Genomic DNA, 27,290 nt, shown 5'->3' with positions numbered 1-27,290 from the left:
ACACTACTCCAGCTTTCCCCCACCTGGTGCCGTTGGCCATACCAGTTGGGGGGGAAGGTGGGAGTTGTAGTCCAATACATTTGGAGGGCACCAGGCTGGGGGAGGCTGCTATGCTTCAAGGCGTCCATGCTCCCTGGCAGGTTCTGAACAAAGAGAAGGTTCCTTGCGTGAGTTCAGACGTGCATAGTCAACACTCGATGGTTGCGCCCTCAAGGGATAGCTAGGAGGGGTGAAGAAGTCCCCAGGCAGAACTTTCTGAAAACTGTTTCACATTGCCCTCAGTTCCAGTCCTTGCTGATGGAGCTTCTGTTTTACGTGTGCATTCATAAGCTGCTGAGTGATCAGAAACGAAACATTGGCGGACAAGTTCAGCAACCTGTGGGTCCCCAGATGTTGTTGGATGACAGCTCCTGTAATCCCAGCCCATTGGTCATGCTGGTTGGGGCTGATGGAAGATTGGGTAGTATGCAATCTTTTCAATGGGTCGACTCTACGTAGGACTAACATTGGATACTATCCTGGGAGTCCAACAACAGCTGGACGCGTCTCCAACCATTTTAAATACTCAAATGTGGTGCTCAGGTGGCCACCACAGATGATAAGAAATCAGGATTTAACACACTGAGGCCTTAGCTAGACCTAAGGTTTATCCCAGGATCATCCTGGGGTCGTCCCTGCCTGCTCCCGGGATCCCCTGTGTGTTATTTACATGAACAGGGATGACCCCGGGATGATCCTGGGATAAACCTTAGGTTTAGCTAAGGCCTGAGACACACCCAGGGTTCCCAGCCTTGGCTCCCCAGATGTTGTTGGATGATACCTTCCATCACCATGGGCCACGCTGGCTGGGGATGATAGGAGTGGTAGTCCAGCAACATCTGAGGACTTGTCCACCCCCCAGGAAGCTAGGATTCTTTGTGAGAGTGGAAATCAAGAAAGCAGAAAGAAAAGGGGAGAAAAGAGTTGGTTGTTTTGTTTTTTAAAAATACCTTTTCTTAATAAAGGCAGCTTCAGTTAGTAAGATAAGATAATCTCCAAGCTGCATAAGCAGCACCTACTAATTAGTCATTGACTAAAACACAAATAAATACCTAATGTTTTCCTGCCGCCTATGCAGCCCTCTACTGTGCCAGCTAAACATTCTGCCTTTCATGCCAGCACAGCTGACATTGCAATTTCCAAAAGTCCAAAGCAAACTGGAGGAGCTTTAAACCAAACCGGATGGTGAGAAATACATTAGCAAGCCATCAAGATCTCGGGTTTGACAGTCACCCATTGCACAGCGGTCATTATAAAAGGGAATTCAACTGATCCTTGTTAACTCGGTTATGTCGTCAGCCCTTCCCAGCACACGAGTTGACGGTTTATTGAATGGTCTTGGAAGTTTGACATGGGTCCAAACTATTGGGCAGGGGGAGATTATTAAACTATTGGGGCTTTATTAAATTCACCAGCTATTTTGCAAAGGAGACTGCATAAGTTCTTCCAGGTTCGGAGCTCCATCAAGACCCGAGAGATTTGGGATTTGAAGTGAATACCCAAAGAAAGAAGAATACATATATACAACACAAAGTCTGCCCAAGGACTGAACTAAAAATGGATCTAAATAGGAGAGAGAGAAAAAGTATTGAAATATTAAAAGTATCAAAGCCTTTTCACTCTCTTGTAGGGATGTCGGAGGAATCCAGTTTAGGGGGAGGTGGAACTGGTCTTCCGCCAGTTGGCCCAACTCAGCCTGCAGTGAGTCAGGCTAGCTGGTGGATTCTCCATTTTTTTTTAATTTGCAGAAACAGAAACTTGCACAAATTGTGGCTGCAATTTGCGCAAATTTTGCTCATGATTTGCAAATTTTGTGCAAATTGTGCCCGTGATTTGCGCAAATGTTTATTTCCACAAATAAAAAAAACACACACGGAAAAAGTCCTTGGAATTCGGGGATGGCTCAGCTCCCAAATGCAAGCCAAGTCAGGTGCACCATGGAAGTCCAGTGAACCCCAAAAGGGCCGGATCTCCCAGGGGATAGACATCCCTACTATCTTGCAGCCCTAAATTCCAATAGCTCGCCACATCTGCCAAAGGTGAAACAGGACTCAAAGCCTGCTAAAAAGTCAAAGAACCAATACATACATGTACACGAAGGTGCCATTACTCTTCCTCCTGCAGAAGAACCACTCAGCCCAACCGTCCTTCGCCCTAACCTTCCAGCTTGGCAAGGCTGCCTTATGGCTAAGCTAGTTGTGATGGTGGCAGATATGTGTGCAAACGTGTTGGGATTGGGTCAATTTCTAAAGGGGTGTGGTGGGTGGAGGGTGATTTAAAATGCAGCATGAGTAACAGAGTAATGAACTCCCCTAATGCCTCCTAATTTTAGCCAAACCATGATCCCCTCCATTGATTTCTAAAAACTGTACAGGAAGATGCCTTATACCAGGTCAAACAATAGGACTATTGAGCCCAATAGTGTCCATTCTGACTGGCAGGTGCGTCTTGATCTTTTCAACTGAAGATGCCTGGAATTAAATACGGAGCCTTCAGCTTGAAAAAGAAGTGCTCCGCTATGACCCTTCTCTGAAAAGTAGCTAAGGGAGTGCATCACAAAAGGTAAGGAGGACCAGCCCCTTCCACCTCCTAGGAATTTGGAACACTGCACATGGACAGGTGGGAGGTGAACTCTTCACTGCCATCACTTTCCCCTTGAAACCAGGCCATCACTTTCCTGCGCCATCACTTTCCCCCCTGGTGGGGCTCTGTTCCAGGATGTAATACCAGGAGAACAAAAGTGTTGGGGGAAGAAAAAAAGCTGGCGGGGGACCTGAATGAGGAAGTGTTCATTCCTGCTGAAATTGAAATCATTTCCCCCTGAACCTTGCTTTGTAGGGTTTGTTTATAACTAGAGTTGAGCTGTGCCTGCTCCATTTGGTTTCAACCCTGAGAGCCATCCGTCAGTAGCTACTACTCTAATTAGGGCAAGACTTGTCTCTTACAGTTGAGACCCTACTCAATGGAGCCTCTGTGCCAGGGTGAGATAGGGTGGGAGACCTAGATTCAAGTTATTAACAGCTGAATGCTGCTGTTTGTACTGTCATTGTGTGAAGAATTATCCTAAGGACATCTACGCGACCTGCATCACCTTCATGGTCAATCTATTTTAGCATGAGCTTCACAGGTGATCCCAGGTATCAAGCCGACAGTTCAGATCTGCACCTGGGTACCTACGCTCCCTCCCAGTGAACCGCAGCCCACGTCCCTCTCTTAGCCAGCATCTTTGGTGATAGGGATGTTGGAGAAATCTGCCACAGTATCAAATGAGTTTGGATTTCTAAGAATCTGACCCACGGATTCTGCCACAGACCAGCTTTTTCTGAGTCACATAGATTCTGACTTGCGAACCTGTCTTTATTTTTATTTTCTGGAATTTTATGCAAATTTAGTTGTCGAAAAATACACAAAATAAAAACCACTGGTTGAAAATGCACATTTTCTTTATAGGCTAAAGCATGAAAATGTGGATTTTGTGGGCAACTGCACATTTTGGGGAGGATAGGCGCATTTGCGCAAGTGCACAGCTGCACACGTTCAGGAAATTGGAAAAAATATGATGGAACAAAAGCCCCTGACGATTTGCGAAACGCAAAGGGAACAAATTTTACAACATCTGTACATCCCTACTCCACATCTGATAAAGTCTGGCTCTTACCTAAGGAAGCTCATGCTAGAATAAAGGTATAGGCCTTCAAGGTGCCAAAGGTCTCCTTCAATGCAGCCCTAATGCATGTTTACTCTGCAGTAAGTCCAACCATGTTTAATGGAGTTCACTCCCTAATAGGTCAATTTGGCATTGCAGGCCATGGCTAGGCCAGGCCTATATCCCGGGATCATCCCTGTACATCCAAATGACACACAGGGGATCCTGGGAGCAGGCAGAGACAACCCCTCCATTTGCCTGGGATAATCCTTAGGTCTAGCTAAGGCCGTAGTCTCCAACTCCTAGAGAGGAGAAGTCCTGTGCAATTGTTTTGTAATCTGGAAGGTCAAATATTAAAAACCCTGTAAATATTAGTGGGGTGAGATAAGGCTAAAAACAAATATATATATATTTATTTATTTATATGAATGAAAAGTGGGGGTGATGGGACGACCCAATTACTTGGCTTGGCGTAATGACAGTGTCAATACTTTTGCTAGATTTCTATGAGGAAGTTTCAGAAAGTAATGGCAATTTTAGCATTTGAGACAGGCCATCATACTCCTGGTCCTTTCGGAAACGTTACTTTTTCACATGCTACATCTGTTCTAGAAATGTAGAGACCATTTCTATCAGTTTTCCTCTTCCTGCCCCATCCCAAACCCTTGAAAAGATGAACTAGCTGGGGATGCTCCAGACAATTTCTGGAACTGTCACGAAAAAACAAAAAGGACTCACAGGTTTTCTTGAAAGAAGCATGGCAGCCAACCGACTTAAAATAACCCCCCCAAAAAGAGTTTAGATTTTGAAAGTGCAGACCGACACCCGACACAAGTCACAAGAGTGCACAGTTCAATTCCCTTTTAAAGCCGATGGAAGGGCGTACCAGGTGCTACCTCAAGCGGCCGTCGGGTTTGACAGGGCCCAATTCGGACTTGGGGTCCGGACTGAGCGAACTCCATGAGGTTTGGCCACAGGTCTGCATGACGGGGCAGGACGTCGGGCCCGTGCTACAGATGTCGATAGCTGACCACATGCTTCCAACTAAGCTGTCCACCCAGTTTTCCAGCATGGTGCCAGTGAGCGCCGCACTCTTTTTGGCCTGATCCACCTGCGCGGCATTGATTGGGATGTTCAAAACTGGGTTCAGGCCTTGGAAGCTCTGCTCCATGTAGGCATTCTTCGGAGGGCCCCCGTGCAACCTCATGGCTTCATCTGAGGAGGAGGAAGAAGAAAAACCAAAGTTCTAAATTAAGACCATTTCATTGTTCTTTTTGAGCCCTCTGTTGGGACCCCTCCTCTCTGGGTAGATCCTGGTGGGCTTACCTGGCAGTGGCTAGAGGAGGGCATTTACATTAAGAACATAAGAGCCCTGATGGATCAGACCAAGGGTCCAGCTAGTCCACCATTTTGTTCACACAATGGCCAACCAGATGTTGACCAGAGACCCCCAAGCAGGACACGGTACAGCAGCACCCTTCCACCCAAGTTCCCCAGCAATTGCCATATATAGGCTTACTGCCTTGGATACTGGAGGTAACACATAGCCATCAGGACTAGTAGCCATTGATAGCCTTCTCTAGGAATAAACACATAAAGGAATAAATAAGGAATATCCTCATTCATTCATCTATGCAGTTATTCTTCAGACATTTCTCCATCTATTCTTTCGTCAACGACGCTGGGATTTGTTTCTAACGAGAAGCAATTTGGAAATAAACAAAAACAAATGCATTTCCCACAATGCTCTGGAGTGATTCCATGTTGAGGGCATTGTGAGGAAATCCAAGTTGCAGGGTGACTGAGCCACCTGGTCCTCATAGAATCACAGAATGGTAGAGTTGGAAGGGGCCTATAAAGCCATAGAGTCCAACCTCGTGCTCAATACAGGGATCCACCACAAGGCATACCCAACAGATGGTTGTCCAGCTGCTTCTTGAAGGCCTCTAGTGTGGGAGAGCCCACAACCTCCCTAGATAATTGGTTCCATTGTCGTACTGCTCTAAGAGTCAGGAAGTTTTTTTTCCCTTGGAGGGGTGCTTCCAATTTTTTTTTCCATTGGGTGGAGGCAATGCATGTATCAGCAGTCGGGGTGTAAACACTGGGGAAGTCACGGCCTGGCATGTTCTCCTCTTTGGAAAAGGGGAGCAGCAGAGCCCAGGGTTGAAAGCAACATGCATGCAAGGCAGCAAAGCATTTTTCTTCATTTGCAACTGTCACTTTTTGCGACTTCCAACCTGGAAAGCTAAACACCCACCAGCTATCTCCTGCAACGGTTTGAGGAATCACCCTGCTCTCTCTACACTTGGACGGATATCCAATAAGTGATCAATGTCATTTATTCAGGATTGCTTATATTTATGAATAATAGAAGTGACGAAATTACTCATGGCGTTGTGAACACATACTTTCCCCTTTGTTGTTCGTTGTTCTCTCCCTGTCTCTGCTCCATTTTATTCCTGTTGTATTTGCAAAACAAATTATGGTGTGTGTGTGTTTTTTTAAAGGCAGGACAGCGTTTATGTAAGTATCAAAAGCATGTACACGAACGGCAGCAGCAGTAAACCCTCCCGTAAGAGTCTAGGCCTTGTGGAAACATTTACCCTGGGAGTTGTGCTTGAAATTCACACAGGGGTGGAAATTAGGGAGTTTGTGCATTTCTCCACAGCCTCCCTCCCTCTCCCTCTCCCTCTCTCCTCACTCTGCTCTTGCAAACTTGGGACTCAATTCTAAGAGGAGCCGCCAAGGTACACACACCCGCCTCCAGCACTCAAAAAAGGGCCTCATTCAAGAAGACCCTCCTAGGCTTGGAAAGCCTCGTCGTCTTCCAGAGGCTTCCTGTAATTCCTGGTTTGCAGGCCAGGAATTACATACTGGTGTCTAGAATTCGCGCCACGTCGCCTCTGCCATCTGCTGAGCACTGAGCTTTCTTTCACTTCAGGGTGACGCCATTTTCGCTTCGGCTGCAGGTTAGGAAAAGTCTCGTCTTCCCGGTCTATCCTCTCTCTGCCCAGATGTCTCACTGGAACGTGGTTGTACATTTTGAGGGCCCCAACTACAGAAAACCGTCCGCGATCCGAGGGCCCAAACATTGAACCTTCCAAAATGACTTCCTTGAAAGATGCCCTTTCCCGCCTGCTTATTACTGCTCCCAGTATATCAACAGCTTGCTAAAGCAGTCAAATTCTACCTCATTTATTCCAAGGGCTTGGGCACACTCTAATACCCTCACTGTAACCGTTTCCAGAGGGTTACAGAGCTGTGGGCCCCCGAAAGGTGAACAAATATACGATGGCATACATTTCCAGGGATTAGAGTCAGCGTAGAGATGGGCTAGGGAGCGTTTGCAAGATGAAAAGGCGGGAGGGGTCCTTTTGGACTACCCAGAAGGGAATGTGGGTGTGGGGGGGAGGTGAAGAAAACTTGGGAGCAGAGGGGGAAAAAAAAGAGACCCCTGTAAATGCTGTCCACCCAAGACTGGGGTGCATGAACTAGCCTATTTCTCATTTATGTCAATTTTGTATGTATTCACTCATATGTACCAGTGCGATGTAGTGGTTAGAGTGCTGGATTTGGATTGGGGAGAGCCAGGTTCAAGTCCCCACTTGACCATGAAGCTCATTGGCTGAGTCCTCTCAGCCTCACCCACCTCACAGGGTTGTTGTGAGGATACTTGAGGGAGCGCCTCTCCTTATATATGCCTGCCCGAGACTTGAGATCTGTTGGAGGAGCCCTTTCCTCACATCCCACCAGCACAACACATTCGCTACGATGGGACAAGGGACAGGGCTTTCTCTGTGGTGGCCCCCCGACTGTGGAATGCCCTCCCCTTGGAGTCCCGACTGGCGCCAACGCGGATTTTATTCCGGCGCCAAGTGAAAACATGGCTTTTTAACAAAGCTTTTAATGGTTGAATTCACTAGGCACATTGTTTGAACTATTTTAATAGTTTTACTGCTTTTTAAATTATATATTGTTTTAACTTGGTTTATGGTTTAATTTGTTTTTAGCTGTGTATATTTACTGTTTTTATACTGTATGCTTTTTCTGTACGCTGCCTGAGATCTTATTGATATAGGGCGGGATATAAATGTTTTAAATAAATAAATAAATAAATAAATAAAAATGGGGAGGAGGAAGACCATGCAAGCTACCTTGGGTTCCTTGTAAAGGTAATAAAAGAAATGAATCTGTTCCATCTAATTTCTGCATCAGTCTGCCTTTTTTAAAAATAATAATAATTTATTTGTGTAGGCATTTTCATTTAAGACACATTTTTAAGCAATGGGTAATATCCAATGTTAGTCTTATGTAAAGTAGACCCATTGAAATGAATGGGAATGGCATTCCTTGCAATTAACTTAACTCTCATTCATTTCAATGGGTCTACTCTACCTAGGACTAACACTGGATACTACCCATGGCTTAAAAAAAATGTGCATGTTGGGGAAATTGCTTACAGAAATAAATGTGCATTTTAAACAACTCAGTGTTCCTCAATCCTCATTTTTGTATGTAATTTTTTTTATAGGAGTGTGATCCAAAGAATAACTTGCTCCGATCTGCATATTGACCCTGGGATTGCAGTTTTAGTTGGTTTGCTTAAAAATGTGGACCAAACAAAATTCTCTTCCCGCTGCCTCCCTTCCCTAAACCAAGATATGGGGAGGTTTTCTTTATAAGGAGGTTCACTTGGCACCTACATTATATGCTTTTAGACACCAGATGAAGACCTTTTTATTCTCCCAGCATTTTAACAGTCTATAAATAAATTTTAACTTGGTGTTTTAAATTTGTAATTTCGCATTGCTGCTGTTTTTATCTGGTTGAGCTTTTATATTGTATTTTATAGTATGGTTTTGTACTGTTGTTTTGTACGTTGAATGTTTTTGATTTTTGTGAACCGCCCAGAGAGCTCCGGCTATTGGGCGGTATAGAAATGCAATAAATAAATAAATAAATAAATAGTTCTGGTTGTGCGGATCAGGAATGATAAATCCTGGCGCCTTGGCATCATTGAGTAACTTAAATCTCCCTCCCCCAAAATGTGATCATGCAGATTTGACAGGATCACTGCAGGTGAACGCAGAGCCATCTGGGGTTGATGGGCACTGTTCCCTGCGTCACACTCTCCTTACTTGGAAAGGATGCTTGCCCCGTTTTTGATAAAATCTTGTAAAAGTCAGTGGGAGAGAAGAAACATAAGAACCACAAGAAAAGCCATGCTGGGTCCATCTACTCCAGCATTCTGTTCATACATGGCCAACCAGCTGCCTCCAGGAATACACAAGAAGGCTATGAGAGCATCAGCACCCTCCCACCCATGTTCCCCAGCAACCGGTGTACATGGGCATACTGCTCCAGATTCTGGAGGTAGCACACAACCATCAGGGCTAGTAGCCATGGATAGCCTTCTCCCCCAGGAATTTATGCAACCCCCTTTTAAAGCCATCCAAATGGGTGACCATCACTACATCTAGTGGAAGTGAATCCCAAAGCTTAGGTACGCGCTGCGTGAAGACGTCCTTCTTTGCAACGTTGCTGAAAAAGCACAGAAAACATGACCCAACCGCCCACTTCTTTTTTTGTACAGTCCTATTATTATAAAGACAGACCTGATTATAGTGCTTCTTAAATCTAGAAGTGGGCCTTTTTGTGTGTGGACAGCCCCTGTATTGTTCACAGACATATAACAAAAACGACCCCATTCAGCGTCTCACGTTTTCTGTCAGTTTCACAGCCTTTTCGTAGCGCCGAAAGTAACTCCAAATAATACAAGTGCTGACAAATTGACAAATGCTAAAAGAAACTAAAGTTAAAGAGACTTCATAATGACTTCTCCTTCTCCCCCCCCCCGCCCCCCTGCATGGAGCATAATATTGCGTCTGAAACATAAAGTCTTGAAAGGCAGGGTGGGAAACACTGAAAGGACTGCACTGAAAATGCACTTTTTGCTTTCTACTAGAACAGAAGAAGAGCCATGATGGATCAGATCAAAAGCCTATCTAGTACAACATTCTGTTCACACAGGGGCGCATAGCTGCCTGTGGGAAACCCATAATCAGGACATGAGTTCAACAGCAGCCTCCTGCTCATGTTCCCAAGCAACCGGTGTATTTAGGCCTTGTTCAGAAGACACTTTAAACCATGGCTTTAACCATGGTGGTTAAGCCAGAAAGCCAGGCTGTGTTCAGATGACACCTTAAACCACGGCTTTAACCATGGTGGTTAAGCCAGAAAGCCAGGCTGTGTTCAGATGACACCTTAAACCATGGCTTTAACCATGGTTAAGCCAGAAAGCCAGGCTGTGTTCAGATGACACCTTAAACCATGGCTTTAACCATGGTGGTTAAGCCAGAAAGCCAGGCTGTGTTCAGAAGACACCTTAAACCATGGCTTTAACCATGGTGGTTAAGCCAGAAAGCCAGGCTGTGTTCAGATGACACCTTAAACCATGGCTTTAACCATGGTTAAGCCAGAAAGCCAGGCTGTGTTCAGATGACACCTTAAACCATGGCTTTAACCATGGTGGTTAAGCCAGAAAGCCAGGCTGTGTTCAGATGACACCTTAAACCATGGCTTTAACCATGGTGGTTAAGCCAGAAAGCCAGGCTGTGTTCAGATGACACCTTAAACCACGGCTTTAACCATGGTGGTTAAGCCAGAAAGCCAGGCTGTGTTCAGAAGACACCTTAAACCATGGCTTTAACCATGGTGGTTAAAGCAAAAAGCTTTATTCACCATGGTTAAAGCCATGGTTTAAGGTGTCTTCTGAACAGGCCCAAAGGCATACTGCCTCTAGTACCAGATAGCAGACATGTCTAGTTTCCATTGATAGCCTTATCTTCGATAAAATTTCTCAAATCCCCTTTCAAAGCCATCCACATTGGTGGCTGTCACTGCATCTTTTGGTAGCAAATTTAACTATGCGCTATGTGAAAAATAGGGGTGCGTAAGCCAGCAGACCTTGATCTCTGAATTCTATCTCAAAGCTCATTCCGATTTGAATCCGTATCAGGGTGCAAGATTATTTTTAAGGACAATCCATGGGTATTTTCATGCATTTCCCCACCACCAATTATATACATCAATTATGTGCATTTTTGAAATGTTCACATTCTTCTCCCATTCATTGAAGTGTATTTGTGCACTGAAAAATAACTCCTCACTCCTGTTGTCTGGCCTTGATGTCCCCCTCGGATCAGAGGAAGACTCAGAGGGGTGGAGGAGGAACATTGTATGAGCCATATTCCTTTACTTCAGGACCTTCCAGGACAGAGGAAATGGCTTTATCAGACTCCTCGGACTTTGTTGGCACCACAGTATCCCCATGCCCTATGAGGCAGCAGCTGCAGAATTGGGGAACACCCCTTACAGAAACTCAGACAACTTCTCACATGGGGAGGGTTTAATAGCAGCTCCAGACCAGCTGGTCTTCAGATGGCCTCTGCTTGTTGCTGAGACGGCAGCTCCCCTTGGGTGAATTCCAACCAGCACCTGCCACAGTGATCTGTCCAAGGTCCTGACAGGCTCACCTTTTGTGATTCTGCCTAGTCAGATGTGACTCTGCCCTTTCAGTAAGTGCCACTATTTCCCCTGGGAGCCTGGAGCTGAACTAAAATAGAACTCCCTCTTAGAATAGGGATTGAGCTTTCTGGTTCCCCAGTAGAGCTTCAATTTGTAGGTGTTCTGCCACCACCACCCCTTAGATACCCAATCCAGCTAATGTTAGTTTTGGTTAAGGGACGTAACATGCTCCATCAATTTTAAAGCCATGTTGTCATCAGCAATCCTTGGCTTGTGGTTTTTAGCTATAAATATATTGCTACTGACTACAAAGTATGCTTGAACTGGTACAGGCGTGCCTTGCTATTATGCATTTTTATGACTTTTTCTTGTAGCTAGCCATGTCATGCCAATGTAATAACTGTGTACTATTTATGGCAGGAGCCCTGCTCTTCAGTGAATTGTGCATATTCAATCCTAGTCATGGATATACATTTCCACCATAACAATAACCCAGTATGTCCAGATAACGTTTGAACCAGGACTCCCTTGTCTAGGGTTGATGGACCAATGTGGGGCGATAATATCATTGATTTATGGAAGCACAATAGCAATTAGTTCAAGCCTAAACCCGGAGGTTTTGGGTCCTTTGTAAAACTGATCTTCAAAATGAACCATCCAATTTGTATTGCATCAGTGCGGTAACGTTTCTCCCCCTGTAATGAACACTGCCCCCAGATTAGTTAAATGTTCTTTACACTTTGTGGTCATTATCCAAGCCCTTGGTTTTGTGAACTGCCCAGAGAGCTTCGGCTATTGGGCAGTATAAAAATGTAATAAATAAATAAATTTCAATAGGAAAGAATTAAGTGTACATTTGGCTCTTCTGTTGAAATCAACCTGTGATTATCTTTGTGTCAGGATCAGGCCTGTTCTCCCTAGGATGGGGGAAGGGGTTTCAGGAGGTCAATCAGACTCAAAATCTGAAGATGTTGATGATGATGATGATGAAGAAGAAGAAGAAGAAGAAGGACGACGACAAGTGTGTTCAGAGGAGGGCAATGAGGATGATCAGGGGTCTGGAAACAAAGCCCTATGAAGAGAGACTGAAAGAACTGGGCATGTTTAGCCTGGAGAAGAGAAGATTGAGGAGAGACCTGAGAGAACTCTTCAAATACTTGAAAGGTTGTCACACAAAGGAGGGCCAGGATTTCTTCTTGATCATCCCAGAGTGCAGGACACAGAATAATGGGCTCAAGTTACAAGAAGACAGATTCCGTCTGGACATCAGGAAAAAATTCCTGACTGTTAGAGCAGTACAACAATGGAATCAATGACCTAGGGAGGTTGTGGGCTCTCCCACACTAGAGTCCTTCAAGAGGTAGCTGGACAACCATGTGTCAGGGATGCATTTAAGGCGGATTCATGCATTGAGCAGGGGTTTGGACTCGATGGCTTCATAGGCCCCTTCCAACTCTACTACCCTATGATTCTATGGCCTAATCTACACCAAGCAGGATATTGCACTATGAAAGCAGTATATAAAAGGCAGGAGCCACACCAAGCAGGATATAGTGGTATGAAAGTGGTATGAAAACAATATATGGGCCACAGTTAGATCTAAGGTTTATCCTGGGATCATCCAGGGTTCGCCCCTGCCTGAGCACTGGATCCCCTCTGTGTCACCTAGGTGAACAGGTTTGACCCCTGGACGATCCAGGGATAAACCTTAGGTCTAACTATGGCCATGGTCTGTGTCAATGGGCCCCAACAGTTGTCAGTGCACTTCAATGCCACTATAAAGCAGTCATGTGGCTCCTGCCTTTTATATACTGCTTTCATAGTGCAATATCCTGCTTGGTGTAGATGTGGCCAATGATTCTATGACGAGAAATGTACCAGCCAAGATAGGAAGTGAGGGAGGAGTCGTCCCCTGACTCTCCAGGAGTCAAGGGGAAATCTTCCCAGGACTTTATCAGGGAGAATGCCAACGACTCAGAGCCTATCCTGCCATGGTTTCTGTGAACTCAGCCTCTGTCAGAGGGAGAGGGGACTTCGGAGTCGACAGATCCCAGAGTCTGCCGCAGAGACAAGCGGGCGGAGTTGAGAGCAGGTGAGAGACGGTCTGCCAGGCTAGCTACTCACCAAAGTCTTCTCCAAACAGACGCTCCCTGAGCTAAATTGGCTCTTGGGACTTAGAAGCTTAGAAAAAAGCTCCTAGCCTTCTCACTTCCTTCAGAGACGTAAAGCTTTGTGGATTACACAACAGACCTCTTTATTGTCTCGCAGCTCAGCGGGAGGGCTTGGAATCGTGAAGCTTTGGCCGGACAGCACCTTGCGTGATGATTTGATTCAAGGGTTAAGTGTTTGGATTGGTTTGTTGTTTTGTACGCAAAGTCACTCACCTTGCCTGAGGGCCTGCCTGTTGGAAAACGTCAGAGGCGAGACCAGGAATTTGGTTTCAGCCACAGGGACCCAGTGATGCAGGATTTTGACCGTCCAGACTCCAGGCCGGAGGGGCAAATTCAAAGGCGGCTTGTAGTGAGTAAACTCCACGCTGGATTCTATAAGGATATCATACGTAGCGGCGATGACATTGACGGGGTCCACCCAGATGACCGTGACGGTGACGTTGGGTCCCTTCCCCCACTTCTGCATGCCGATCGGCTCGTCCATTGGCCCAATGAGCCCACCAAAATTTCGGAATATCCTCTCTTTAGCATCCCAGTCAGTTCCAATCTGAAAGCAAAAAGACAGACAGACAGACAGACCACGGCACATTAGGTGACTCGGAAAGAAATCAAGCCAATTTAAAATCCATGGATTTGGTTCTTTTGTAACAGTGAAATTTGGATGGCTGTTGCAAAACCTACATGCCCTGGGTCTGGATTTGCCCGCTTCTGCTGCATCTCAATTCCTAGGGGAAATGAGCTGCTTCCTGAGACCTAAGCGGAGATAAATGATTGATGGGGTAAGTAGGGTCAGCAGCTCGTCTTTCCCTGCATGTGTGAATGTAACGCAAGGCAGCTTAATTTGCCTGCCGGCTGGAGACTCTTTCACACTTTTCAGCAGGCAGAGCTGCACTAGATTAATAAACAAAAAGGATGGATTTCACCCTAAATTCTTAAAATGTGGGTCATTGGCCACAGCTAGACCTAAGGTTTATCCTGGGATCATCCAGGGTTCGCCCCTGCCTGAGCACTGGATCCCCTGTGTGTCACCTAGATGAACAGGTTTGACCCCTGGATGATCCAGGGATAAACCTTAGGTCTAGCTATGGCCCTTGTGTCTCAAAAAAGAACGTTGTAGAGTTGGGAAAGGTGCAGAAAAGGACAACCAAACTGAACAAGAGGCTGGAACAACTGTGCTAATGAGGAAAGGTTACAAGGTTTGGAGCGGTTTGGCTTCGAAAAAGGCGAGTAAGGGAGGACTTGAAAGAAGTATATGTATGTTGTATACATGATGTTTTCTTCCTCTCTCGTCATAGTAGAACCCATAATAGTGGGAGATTTAGGACAAATAAAAGGAAGGAGTTCACACAGCGCATGGTTGAATTATGGAATTCGCTAACGCAAGACACAGTGATGTCCACCAATTTGGATGGCTTTAAAAGGGGGTTGGATAAATCCCTGGAGGAGAAGGCAATCAATGGCTACTAGTCCTGAAGGCTCTATGCTACCTCCAGTATCAGAGACAGGATGCTTGTGTGCACCACTTGCTGGGGAATACAACCAGGAGGGTGCTGTTGCACTCATGTCCTGCTTGTAAGAAGAGCCCTGCTGGATCAGACCAAGGGTCCATCTAGTCCAGCACTCTGTTCACACAGTGGCCAACCAGCAGTTGACCAGGGACCAACAAAGCAAGACATGGTGCAACAGCATCCTCCCACCCATGTTCTCCAGCAAGTGGTATTTGTAGCCTTACCGCCTCTGATACACTTAGCCATTGTGGTCTTCCCATGGGCCTCTATCCACATTCTCTACTCCATGCATAATTTTGTACACCTCTATCATGTCTCTTCTTACCTTCCTTTTTTCCAAGCAATCCCAGCTGTTGTAACCATCCCTCATATGGGAGATGTTCCAACCCCTTGATCATTTTAGTTGCCCTTTTCTGGCCCTTTCCCAGCTCTACAATATATATTTTTAGGTGCGGCAACTAGAACTGTACACAGTATTCTAAGTGTGGCAGCACCATAGATTTGTATAAGGCAGTATTACGTTGGCAGTTTTATTCTCAATTCCTTTTCTAATTATGCACAACATGGAGTTTGCCTTTTCTACCGCGACTACATGCTAGGTTGACATTTTCATCCAGCTGTCCACCACAACCCCAAGATACCTTTCTTGGTTGGTCACTGCCAGCCCAGATCCCATCATATCCCTATGGCCGTACCACAGATTTGTATAAAGGCAGTATGTCAACAGCAGTTTTTAAACATCAACATCATTTCACCCAACCTGCTTGACTTTTGTTGGCAGTGCTTAGGATAGATGGAGGTTGAAAAAAATGTTGGAATAGAGATTGAAGAGACACCTACAGTGGCATTACTATCATTATATGGAAATTTAAAGTGTAACTAAGAGACTAAAGAACTGATAACAAATTTGTTGACAGCAGCAAGGTTAATTATATCTAGGAACTGGAAGGTTCAAGGAGATTATCATATTGAAGAGTGGTATAAGGAAATTTGGGATATAGCTATTATTATTATTATTATTATTATTATTTATTTATTTATATAGCACCATCAATGTACATGGTGCTGTACAGAGTAAAACAGTAAATAGCAAGACCCTGCCGCATAGGCTTACAATCTAATAAAATCATAGTAAAACAATAAGGAGGGGAAGAGAATGCAAACAGGTACAGGGTAGGGTAAGCTGGCACTGGGTAGGGAAAAACTAACAGTAGAAAGTAACAGTAGAAGTCTGCACAACATTATTAATGATAAACTGACATGTAATATAAAGTTAAGAAAAGGTATAACAAAGGTAAATGAATTTTAGGGAATTTGGAAACAGTTCCTAGAATATGTATTCTCTAAGGGGAGTGGAAAACCACCACCAGAAGAAACAATGAGATTTTGGAAGCAGGAATAGATCCCAAAGGGTGGAGGGGAGCACTTATGTTATGTTATGTTATGTTATGTGATTATGTAAAAATGATAATTACAAATGTGGAATTGTAGGCAATTTATGTATTGATTTATGTGTTTTAATTAGTATTATGTTGATGTATTTTAAGATGTGAAACTAATAATTTTTTTTTTAAAAAAAGGATAGATGGAGGTCTCCAAGTTTGTCCAGAACTGTACAGAAAATTCCAGGTACACAAATCCACAGTGTGGATTTGTATAAGGGAGGGGGGTATGATATTGGCCATCCTATTTTCGATTTCTCTTTAAATTAATGCCCAGCATGGATTTTGGCTTTTTTTGCAGCAGCCACAAACTCAATCAACATTTTTATTGAGCTTTTCACCATAATCCCAAGATCTCTTTCTTGGTCAGCTATCACCAGTTTGGATCCTATCAGCATATACATGAATTTGGAATTTTTGCTCCAATGCACATCACTTTACACTTCCTTACACTGAACTGCATTTGCTATTTGAATGCCCACTCATTCTTCCGGTTGGAGAGATCCTTTTGAAGTTCTTCCCTATCCCCTTTTGTTTTAGACATAGATCTACATAATACCACAAAGTACAGGATCTAAAATTATACTTTACTGAAACATTTCATCCCAACCACTAACCTATAGCATTTTTTTAAAGCTTTCTTAAAAGGTCACCTCTAGCTTCTTTACAAATGCAACACTTGCCTTCTTCTGACTGATATATTTAGTATATTTTCCGTGCCAACGTAAGCCACTAGGATGCCATTTCTAATAATTAGCACCAACGGATGCTTCAATTAACAAAACACAGAAAAGGAACACATTTCCGCTTGCAAACATTAATTAGGGAGAATTATTTGTTTGCTGGCTTTCCTTTTGAAAGTGAAAAATCTACGATTAGTTTGCAACTGTTAAAGAGTACTGATTAAGAATACCTGGTTATTAAATTGCATTTAAAGTATCATCTGTATTAAAAGACTTCCTCCAGATACAAGTCCCTAATTATTACATTAAAGTAGCTACTGGAGAGAGAGAGAGAGAGAGAGAGAGAGAGAGAGAGAGAGAGAGAAGCAACTTTGAATGTACTCCAGCAGTTAAAACTGATAAGGCAGCAAGGAGAATTTCATATTTTCAAACTGCTCCGAAAACACAACCTCCATTTGTTCTTATTTTTGCCTTTTGGGGACACTGTGGTAAAAGCTGCTGCACCCAAAGCCTTGCTAAAAATTCAACGTCTTCCTGCAACATTTCTAGAAATTTATATTGCACTAGCTGATATGCCCGGCGTTGCTCGGGTCCGTGAATAATGTTTTCAACATTTATTTGATAAATAATAAATTTCTCTGCACTATAGATATCAAATGGGTATGTACTCTGTCCTGAGAGCCATTTTGGAGGTGAAGGTGCAGTTTATAACTTCTTACTGGAGTGATCCTATGCATCTTTAGACAGAAAAACTCATACAACACCCAGCAGTTGTATGGGAAATGCTGGCAGTTGTAGGAGTTTTTCTGTCTGAACATGCATTGGATTTTTGCCCTTAAATTAATAAAATAAAAAGCAAGGTTGACAAGCTACAATCTGTGATACTTACTCAATAATAATAATAATAATAATAATAATAATAATAATAATAATAATAATAATAATTGGGGGTGCTCTTTTATTTCTCTCTCTTACTTGCATGCTACCACTACAAGAATAAATGTTACAGTTGAAGGAACTGCAACCAGATGATGATGAATATGTGATTAAACCCCAAACGTCACGGAATCTGAAATCCCAGGATGCGACGTGCTCTATTCTCAACACTTGCCTTGAGTGACTAGTAAAAAACTCTGTCAGTCAGTCCCAAAGGCCAAAATGGCATACAGCTAAGTTGAATCCCTTCCGCTCAACTGAAGGTTGAATATGGATCTCTTCCCCATTTTCGTACCAGAAGAGAAGACAAGTTCTCTTCTATGTAGCTTTGCACAACCTTCCCTTTCTAATTATAGCCAGTTATTTCTGGAAAAAAATGCTAGCTTTACTGTCAGACTGTAGCAAAGTTCTTTTCAGACACAGTCCTATACACATTTAGACAGAAATAAGTCCTGCAATTCTCAGCATCCCTCAGCCAGCCACGCTGGCAGGAAAATTCTGGGAGTTCTAGGGCTTTCTTCTGTTTAAACATGCATAAGAGGCACCCTTATTTATTAACAGTAAGAACAGAACTTCCAGATGTCAGAGGAATCCATTTTGGTGGTGGAGCTGGCATGACCAGCGTGCAGAGTCGGGAAAGCTTGAGGTTGGTTTCCAGCTTTTGTGCAAATCTTGATTTGCGTAAATCACAATTTGCACAAAGTCGCAGCTGGGAACATTTATGCAAAACCTGATTTGCATAAATCACAATTTGCGCAAAATCACAGCTATAAGTAGCACAATTTGCATTAAATTGCAGGGCCTTCACGCCTGCATTTTTACGCAAACTGGGCTATTTATGGCCATGATTTTGAGCAAATGGCCATTTCTGTAAATATTTCCAGCTGCAAGTTTGTGCAAATGGCAGTTCGTGGACAAAGAAAAGAAGAAGTCACAAACTGGACTGCCTGGTAGCTTGCCCTGCATGCATGCAAGGGTCTGGCAACCGGTGGGAGTCTGGCGAGCAGAGCACGAACAGGATTCGGGGGGGGGAGCTCACCCATCCTTATGTCACATGAATTTTCACGATCTTTCAGCCCTCAATGCTTCCTCCCCGGTCATTCAATGCACTTGCAGGTGGCTTCAGTTTGAGTGAAGGATCATGGGGGATTGTTTGCCTCTTTCCTACCCAGCGGCTTGTCCACTCAAAATCACCTCACAGCGTCTTTTCTCCTCAGGAGAGAAGACGTTAGAAACAGCTACAACTTTTCTCTCTCAGGAGAAAAACAACTGAGGGCACATGCATGCGGCTGCCATTTTGAGCAGAGGAATGATGGAAGGGAGGAAAACATTAATTAGCCTTCTTCCACTACTGCTGGGGGTCTCTGGCAACCATGGGCTGTTCTTTATGATGAAAAAAGAGAATGCTGTTGGTGGTTGAAAGAATAATGGAATGATGGTTATTTTGCAGAAAAACACCTTCCTGTGCTACGGCAAGCATGCTGTGTCAAACGTCTTTTGACTGGAGGGACGGATTCAATTTTGGAGAAGGCCTCAGGGACCGCATTCCAGCGGTGGGCAGGGCCAAGGGGCAGGGCCAAATCCCAGCGAATTACAGCTTAAAACTCTGACTGCCAGTAACTGAGCTTTAGGAGAGGCATTTCAACTTTTTAGAATGGGAGAAAACGGGCAAAAGCTAGGAACCCACCAGACCGTTGGCGGTTGAGGGGAAAGGGGTGGTGTTGGACCAGAGGGAGTGGCCATCCGGGGACCCCAGTGTCATCTTTCTCAGAAAACTCCTGCTTTCGATGGGAGGCAAATGACGAGGCTTGCTAAGTCATCCACAAAGCTTTTGTTAAGCAACATACGTCTCTTCTACCTGAAGAGACTCTAACCACTTGGAAACGTCCCCCTAGGCAAAACTATGCAAACTAAGCAAGACAATTGTCCGCTCAAGAAGAATAGGAAGGCACTTCACAAACGCCCATAACTTCAGAGCGCCTGGTGTGGAGGCAGGTTCTGGTGTAATCGAACCGACTTTCTCACACCTTCCTTCCGCCCCATGCATTTGAGCTTCCAGCGGACCCTAGCATCAGCTAGCTTGTCGGGGCGCTCTCCTCCGGAAGAAACCTCACTTCCCACTGAGTGTGTAGGATTTGGCCTTGAGGAGATAAGCTCTAGAGAGCTTCCTCCCCCACTGCTACAGGCTGGCTGGCGTCCGGCGCGTCTAGTTCTGAATCTGCTTTTGATTGATTACCTGAAACATCTTCTCCCAAAACAGGGGCAGTAGGGTTAGACATGACACCCAGGAGGGCCGGACTAGGATCCTAAGCCTACGCTAGATTTGCTCTGAGGTTCAACATTCCCTTTCTACAATTCAGCCTAATATTTTTCCCTCTTGGTAATTGGATTTCAGCCTGAACATGCCCTCTGTGGTTTTCAAAGCCCTGGTAAATTCTCCACTCCTCTTTCCAATGCTAGGGCCCTGCACCCATCTATGTAACCCCAGAGAGTCCACTCTGTTGCACCTCTCCCCTCCCCTCCTTAGCCCCTGACTCTGCTTTTGCAACTCGGAAGCAGAAACATCTTTTCTTCTGGCCCCCGCTTGGACCCGCACTTAAAATTTGCCCAAGATAAATTACGCCTTGATTACCAGTTTGTGTCTCATTGCTCACCACAAACAGGGACCATTAGGTTCACACAGCAGACACTAATTGCCTGCCGCCTAGTTAATTTTGCTCTCTGTGATGAATTGCAACTGCTAACGAGGCCAGAAACAAACTTTGCGAGTTTCACCAAGGCAGTTTAGTGCAGAAGTCTCTTAGTGTTCTTCAATTAAAACAAATCCATCTTGTTCCTCTCCTCCTCCCCCCTTTTGAGTAGGGTGACCCTACGGAAAGGAGGACCGGGCTCCTGTATCTTTAACAGCTGTATAGGAAAGGGAATTTCAGCAGGTGTCATTTGTATGCATGCAGCACCTGGAGAAATTTCCTCTTCATCACAACAGTTAAAGCTGCAGGAGCCCTGCCCTCTTTTGTATTTGGTCAAGAGGGCTCCTGCAGTTTTAACTCTTCTGATGAAGAGGAAATTTCTCCAGGTGCCGCATGCATACAAATCACACCTGCTGAAATTCCCTTTTCTATACAGCTGTTAAAGATACAGGAGCTTGGTCCTCCTTTCCATAGGGTCACCCTACCTTTGAGTGACACTGGTGTCATCTTGCTCAAGAAACAAGAGAAGAAGCCAATGTGTATTCCCAGGCTGGTTGAACCTCAGGCCTGGGTTCCCAATCCTGCCCACTGCAGTTTCTCAGATAGCCCCACCCCCTTTCCCCCAATGGTTTGGTGGGTATCTGGCTTTAGAACGTTTCCCCCCCCCCTCTATTTTTTTAAAAAATTGAAATTCTTCTCCTAAGGCTTAGTTCTTTGCAGTAAGAACTTTCAGCTAAAATCTCCTGGTATTTTGGGCCATGCCCCTTTTACCTTTGGCCCCGCCCATCACTGGAATGTGCCCCCCAGGAGTTTCTCTACAATGGAATCCAGCCATTGGACTGAAAGCGGTCCAACCCCCCTCAACAGGACGGAGCTGGTCCTGATGCAGGGACGCCCATAAATTGAAGCCATGTGGAGCTAACCTTCTACTAAGTCAAAAGATGGGTCCATCAAACCTGGTATCCTGACTAAGACACAGATCTCACCCAGCTTAGCCATCAGAGATTCTTTTAATTGGAAATGTCAGGAACTGAACCTGGGGCTGTGTGCATGGAAACAATGGGGGTGAGGGAGATGAACCAAAGTCCGTGTTTGAACCAAGTAGGAAGAAGGAAGGTGTTCCGTTATACCAGTTTTCTCCAACCTGGTGTCCTCCAGCTGTTTTGGAGCACAACTCATATCATAGAATCATAGAATAGCAGAGTTGGAAGGGACCTACAAGGCCATCGAGTCCAACCCCCTGCTCAATGCAGGAATCCACCCTAAAGCATCCCTGACAGATGGTTGTCCAGCTGCCTCTTGAAGGCCTCTAGTGTGGGAGAGCCCACCACCTCCCTAGATAACTGATTCCATTGTCGTACTGCTCTAACAGTCAGGAAGTTTTTCCTGATGTCCAGCTGGAATCTGGCTTCCTTTAACTTGAGCCCGTTATTCCCAGCATTCCTGACCATATTAGATTGTAAGCCTATGCGGCAGGGTCTTGCTATTTACTGTGTAATCTGTACAGCACCATGTACATTGATGGTGCTATATAAATAAATAATAATAATAATAATAATGGGAGTTGAAGTCCAAAACATCACATAGAGCCAGTGTGGTGTAGTGGTTAGAGAGTTGGGCTGGGACTTGGGAGAACCGAGTTCTAGTCCCCACTTGGCCATGGAAGCTCATTGGGTGACTTTGGGCCATTTGCTGACTTTCATCCTGGCCTACCTCATGGGGTTGTTGTGAGGATAAAATGGAGAAGAGGAGGATCATGTATACCGCCTTGGGTTCTTTGCAAGAGGAAAAAAAAAAGGTGGGATATAAATGTACAAATAAAGCAATGATACATTTTAGCAACCCAAGAAACTTTGCATGGTAGGCTAACAACTGCTCGTCTTCAACTTTGAAACTGCCACACCTGCCCAAGGTTGCATTTGCAATTGGCATCCGTTCACTGTCAGTAACGAACTTATGAAATGGAAATGTTTCTGTGCAGGAAAAAAGCACTGTAAAATGTTCCACCCCACATCGCTGCCTATGAACAGGGAGACATTAAGTAGCCGGCATACGGAGAACACTTCTGATCTCTCTTCCAACCACCCAGATGAATTTATGGCAAGGAATACAAGTCAAAATCCAATTGTCTTTGCCCAAAGGGTGTTGGCTTCAGGTTTTGGGGGGCCCTTGGGCTAGATGCTAGAGTTACCCCCATCTCTGAGTGAGCCCCCTCCTCCACCTCACTGTCCTTGCTGCCCATTCATTTGCCCTCTGCACGAGCCCTGGCGTACTCACTTGGAGAAGGCAGCTAATCAGACAGTGGTAGCAAGGAGAAGGAACAGCAAGAGGCTGAGTGACAGGCACCCCCAAAGGGGTGTGGATGTTGGCCGCTGCCCAGGGATGCCAACCACTGATGCTGGTCTAGAACACGAATCGGTTCAACCCATAGAAATCCCAAGTTTAATGAGTTAGGCCAACCTTCCTCAACTGGGTGCTCTCCAGATGTGTTGGATGACAACTCCCAGAATTGTTGACCATGAGTCATGTTGGCAGTGGCTGATGGAAGTTGAAGTCAACAATATCTGGAGGGAACTGGGTTGGCAAAGGCTGGGAGAGGCTGACGTTCATAACTCCGCAAAGCAGAACTTGTTTCGGCTGTTATCTTGCATGCTTTTCATCAACCCAGGAGATGACTCTCATGCCAGCGAAACATCAGAAGGATTGCCGATCCAAGAAATATAGGTCGGGCGACCATTCGTCATGACACGAAGAGGCAAATCAATCAGCAGAGATCTCGATAAACAGAACAAGTCCATCATCCATCTCCTTAATAGGAAATTAACGTCTCGGGTTTGCCACCCACACCGTCAACGTTAGAGCCTACCTAAGCCTCTCTCTGCCCAAAAATGAAGCAAAATTGACAGAGCAGGGGCATAATGACTATTGGGGGGGGACTTCAATTAGCTATGTGTGCCTCAATTGAAAATTTTGATTTAGCAAGGGTAAAAAAAAGAAGATCCGGGTTCTAGTCCCCACTCGGCCATGGAAACCCACTGGGTGACTTTGGGCCAGTCACATACTCTCAGCCCAACCTACCTCACAGGGTTGTTGTTGTTGTGAGGATAACATTTCCTTGGAGGAAAAAAGGTGGGATATAAATGTAATAAATAAAATAAAAAATAAATTCAGGTTGGGATGAGGGAAGCACGGGGTTTGTTAAACCCATTCGATTTGTGTTTCTGCGGATCATCAGGAAGCTTTTATTCCATCGTCCTCCCATCGATGTAACCAGATAGCTTTTAGGGATATACAAGAATTTCGCTCTTCTCTGCAAATGCGCATCTGCACTTGTGCGCGCAAATGCACATTCGCACCAAGGCAGACTTCTGCAAAAGCGCATTTGCACAATTCTCAGCCCGAAGTAAATAAATAAATTTTTAAAAATGGTCCACAAGTCCATGGTCCACCACTTGGAAAAAGATGGTTTCCTGCAGAACCTGCAGATCAGATTCATAGAGATCTGAACACATTTGAATCCGTTGCAGATTTCTCCAAACGTCTCTAGCTGGGACCAAGGCAATATGCGAATGTGGGGGCTGGAGGGTTAACTCTTTCACTCCTGTTTTGCCAGTGAAAGCCACCTCTTCCCCAAGTTACTATTTGCCCAATAAGTGAAAACCCACAGCACAGGGGCACAACCTTTTCAGTCTTGAGGCCTGTATTGGGAGACTGCTGGGGTGGTGGGGCTGCACATACATTCATGTGCACCCCCCCTCTCTCACACACACATCCACACACACTTATAACTCAGACTCAAGCCAGCAGCAGCAGATCTCAGTTTTACAACAACAGCATCAAGGTGATGAAGCCCCCTCCCACACCACCCAACACAATCATCAAAAAGGAGAGGGAAAAAACCCACTCCAGGAGCAGGATCTAGGGTTTATGCCATAGAGCAGGGACTTCATTCCTAGAGTGTTCCAAAAAGATGGCAGGAAGTTTCACTCACTCCTTCCTGTGATGCTCTAGGAACAAAATGCGGCTCCATGGCAGGGTCCATAGAGCCTGATCCTAGGGCTGGACTAGATGGACTCTTTGATCCAGCATGGCTCTTCTTAAATTTTTATGTCCTTATGCTTTCTTTCGCAGCAGTTGTTGGGGGCCTGGGGGCCACCAGACAGTGCTTGAGAGGGCTGCCTGTGGCCCATGGGTCACACTTAGAAGCCTTCCCCCAGAGGTCCTAATTCATTGGGGAAACAGTGATCTCTGCGTCAGGATCACTGGCAGGAGAGAGAGATTTTAACCTCCCCTTCCTCCCAGTGATGGTGATCTAGATGGCTATTTCCTGGCTACTAACAGCAGCAGGGAAATAGCTGTCTGTTCCCTGCCCCACAGCTGATGGCTGATCAGCCTGACAGCAGAGAAAAGTGGGGCAGGAACCTTCTTGCTCCACAGGCCACGTAGAGCAGCCAAGGGGCACATGCGGCCCACAGGTTGCTCATATGCAGTGTACATAATAATGAGCTAGATGGATCAATGGCCTAACACAATAGATGGCATCTTCATACTCTCTGTCCAAGATACAGGAAGACAGATTCCGGCTGGACATCAAGTTACAGGAAGCCAGATTCCAGCTGGACATCAGGAAAAACTTCTTGACTGTTAGAACGGTATGACAATGGAACCAGTTACCTAGGGTTGTGGTGGGCTCTCCCTCACTAGAGCCCTTCAAGAGGCAGCTGGACAGCCATCTGTCAGGGATGATTTAAGGTGGATTCCTGCATTGAGCAGGGGGTTGGACTAGATGGCCTTGTAGGACCCTTCCAACTCTACTATTCTATGATTTGTCTATGTCACACACTTTTGTTTTATTTTTGGTAAAGCAGTGCGAAGGGAGGTTTTGAGATATTACCTTTGCATTTTGTGTTTGTGGATTATTGCTTTACCCCTAGCCTAGTAATTGATTATTGATCTTTTTTATATTGTGGTTTTATATTGTGTTGATTGGATTGTGTATAGTTTTATTTATTCATGTATTTTATTGCTGATGTGACTTGGAAATACTGTTAGATCCTTCGACCTATTCTTTTTTTAATTCACAGAAACTAAATTATGGCTGGTTCCTATGGAGATTATCAATCTGTGTCTGGACTGTAGGTAGGGCTCACATGATGGAATACTCCACCATTCAAAAATGGCTCTGCACATAGAAAACTAGCAGGTCAGGTAGTAGAAAGGATTTAGCCTAGCCTTCTCCTAGATGTGTTACTTTTCTCTATTCAGGGATTTTTTTGGGGGTGAGTGTGATAGGGAGGGGCATCCAATCACAATTTTTTGGGAGGGGCAATATGTAGGGACATCTAATCAGCCTAGATATGAATTGGACCTTTTCAGTAAGAACTGGGCCTTATTTATGGAGTGTAACTCACTGCCACAAGATGTAGTGATTACCACCAATGTGGATGGCTTTAAAAGGGGGTTGGATAAATTCCTGGTGGCAAAGGCTATCAATGGCAACTAGTCCTGCTGGCTCGGTGCTATCTCCGGTATTTGAGGCAGTAAGCCTGTGTGCACCAGTTGCTGGGGAACATGGGTGGGAGAGTGCTGTTACACCACATCCTGCTTTGTTGGTCCCTGGTCAACAGCTGGCTGGCCACTGTGTGAACAGAGTGCTGGACTAGATGGACCCTTGGTCTGATCCAGCAGGGCTCTTCTGATGTTCTTATGAACCAAGAAAGGCAGACCTTTTCAGTCTAGAAGAAAGAGGAGAACCAGAAAAGCCACACTTACCTCTGAGAACTGCAGCCTTCCAAAATCGCTGGGTGGACTTGCAATTTTAAACACCTTCTTGGGCATCACCCATGTCTCTAAGGTCTCCAGCTTACTGGCAGCCAGATTGGTAGCATGGTGCTTGACGAGGAAACCCTGAAAATGGTCGGCAAGGAAGTAGAGTTGGACCGAGACTGGATGGCCCATTGGATAATACCTGGAAAAACACAAACAATGCTTGTGAACAGGCTGATTCACAGCAAAAAGAGTTAAAGGTCAGGGGGGAAAAGAGAGAGGCTCTTACTGCTACAGTGACATTGATTCCTCTGGAACAGGAATGGCCCAATGTCTTCAGGAGGGAGACATCCGGGGCCAACTCAAGGTCTCAGGAGATGCTGCATTTCCTCCCAAACAGGCCTCTCTAGCGCACGTGTTGCTGCTCTCGCTACCTTCTAAGTCATCCAGAAGGAGGACAGAGCAGTGACACATGTGCTAGAGAGGCCCATTTGGGAGGAAATGCAGCCTGCAAGGTGATCGGTTCTCATATCAAGGTCATCATATCAGCCATGATGCTAAATAAAAAAGAATCAGATGCACAATGCAGGAAGAGGAGAAAGACAGAGCAGGAGCAACAAGCTAAGCTAGCTGGAAGCCTTGACAGGTTTCTTGTGAACACTGCTGAAAGTACACCAGGCTCACCAGTAGCACCACAGGAACCTGCTCCAGTGCCAGTGGACATTCCTGTTCTTGCTTTAGAAGCAGAGACAGCTTCGCCTGAGGATGCTTCTACTTCTGCTCAGCCGAATATTCTGCCAGAGAGTATTGACCTACAAGTTTTCACTGATATTGGCTATTGGCCAGAAACTGTGGATAATAATTTGAAAACTGAGCTTGTCA

At 45.1% G+C, this 27,290-nt stretch overlaps 1 protein-coding gene across 1 annotated transcript in view; it reads right to left on the bottom strand.

Annotated features, from left to right (window-relative positions):
- Positions 1-4,518: 4,518 nt before the first annotated feature.
- The window catches only part of XYLT1 (xylosyltransferase 1), a 202,236-nt gene continuing 179,464 nt past the window's right edge, over positions 4,519-27,290 (bottom strand). Inside the window, exons 10-12 of the mRNA XM_063143471.1 lie at positions 26,415-26,610; positions 13,597-13,930; positions 4,519-4,900 (exon numbers count right to left, since the gene is read on the bottom strand). Of these exons, the coding sequence (XP_062999541.1) occupies positions 4,578-4,900; positions 13,597-13,930; positions 26,415-26,610 (853 nt within the window). The 3' untranslated portion in view covers positions 4,519-4,577. The remainder of the gene's footprint in view (positions 4,901-13,596; positions 13,931-26,414; positions 26,611-27,290) is intronic.

Source organism: Elgaria multicarinata, chromosome 17 (assembly GCF_023053635.1).
Source record: "Elgaria multicarinata webbii isolate HBS135686 ecotype San Diego chromosome 17, rElgMul1.1.pri, whole genome shotgun sequence".
Lineage (NCBI taxonomy): Eukaryota > Metazoa > Chordata > Lepidosauria > Squamata > Anguidae > Elgaria > Elgaria multicarinata.
This window is presented reverse-complemented; position numbering and strand designations above follow the sequence as displayed.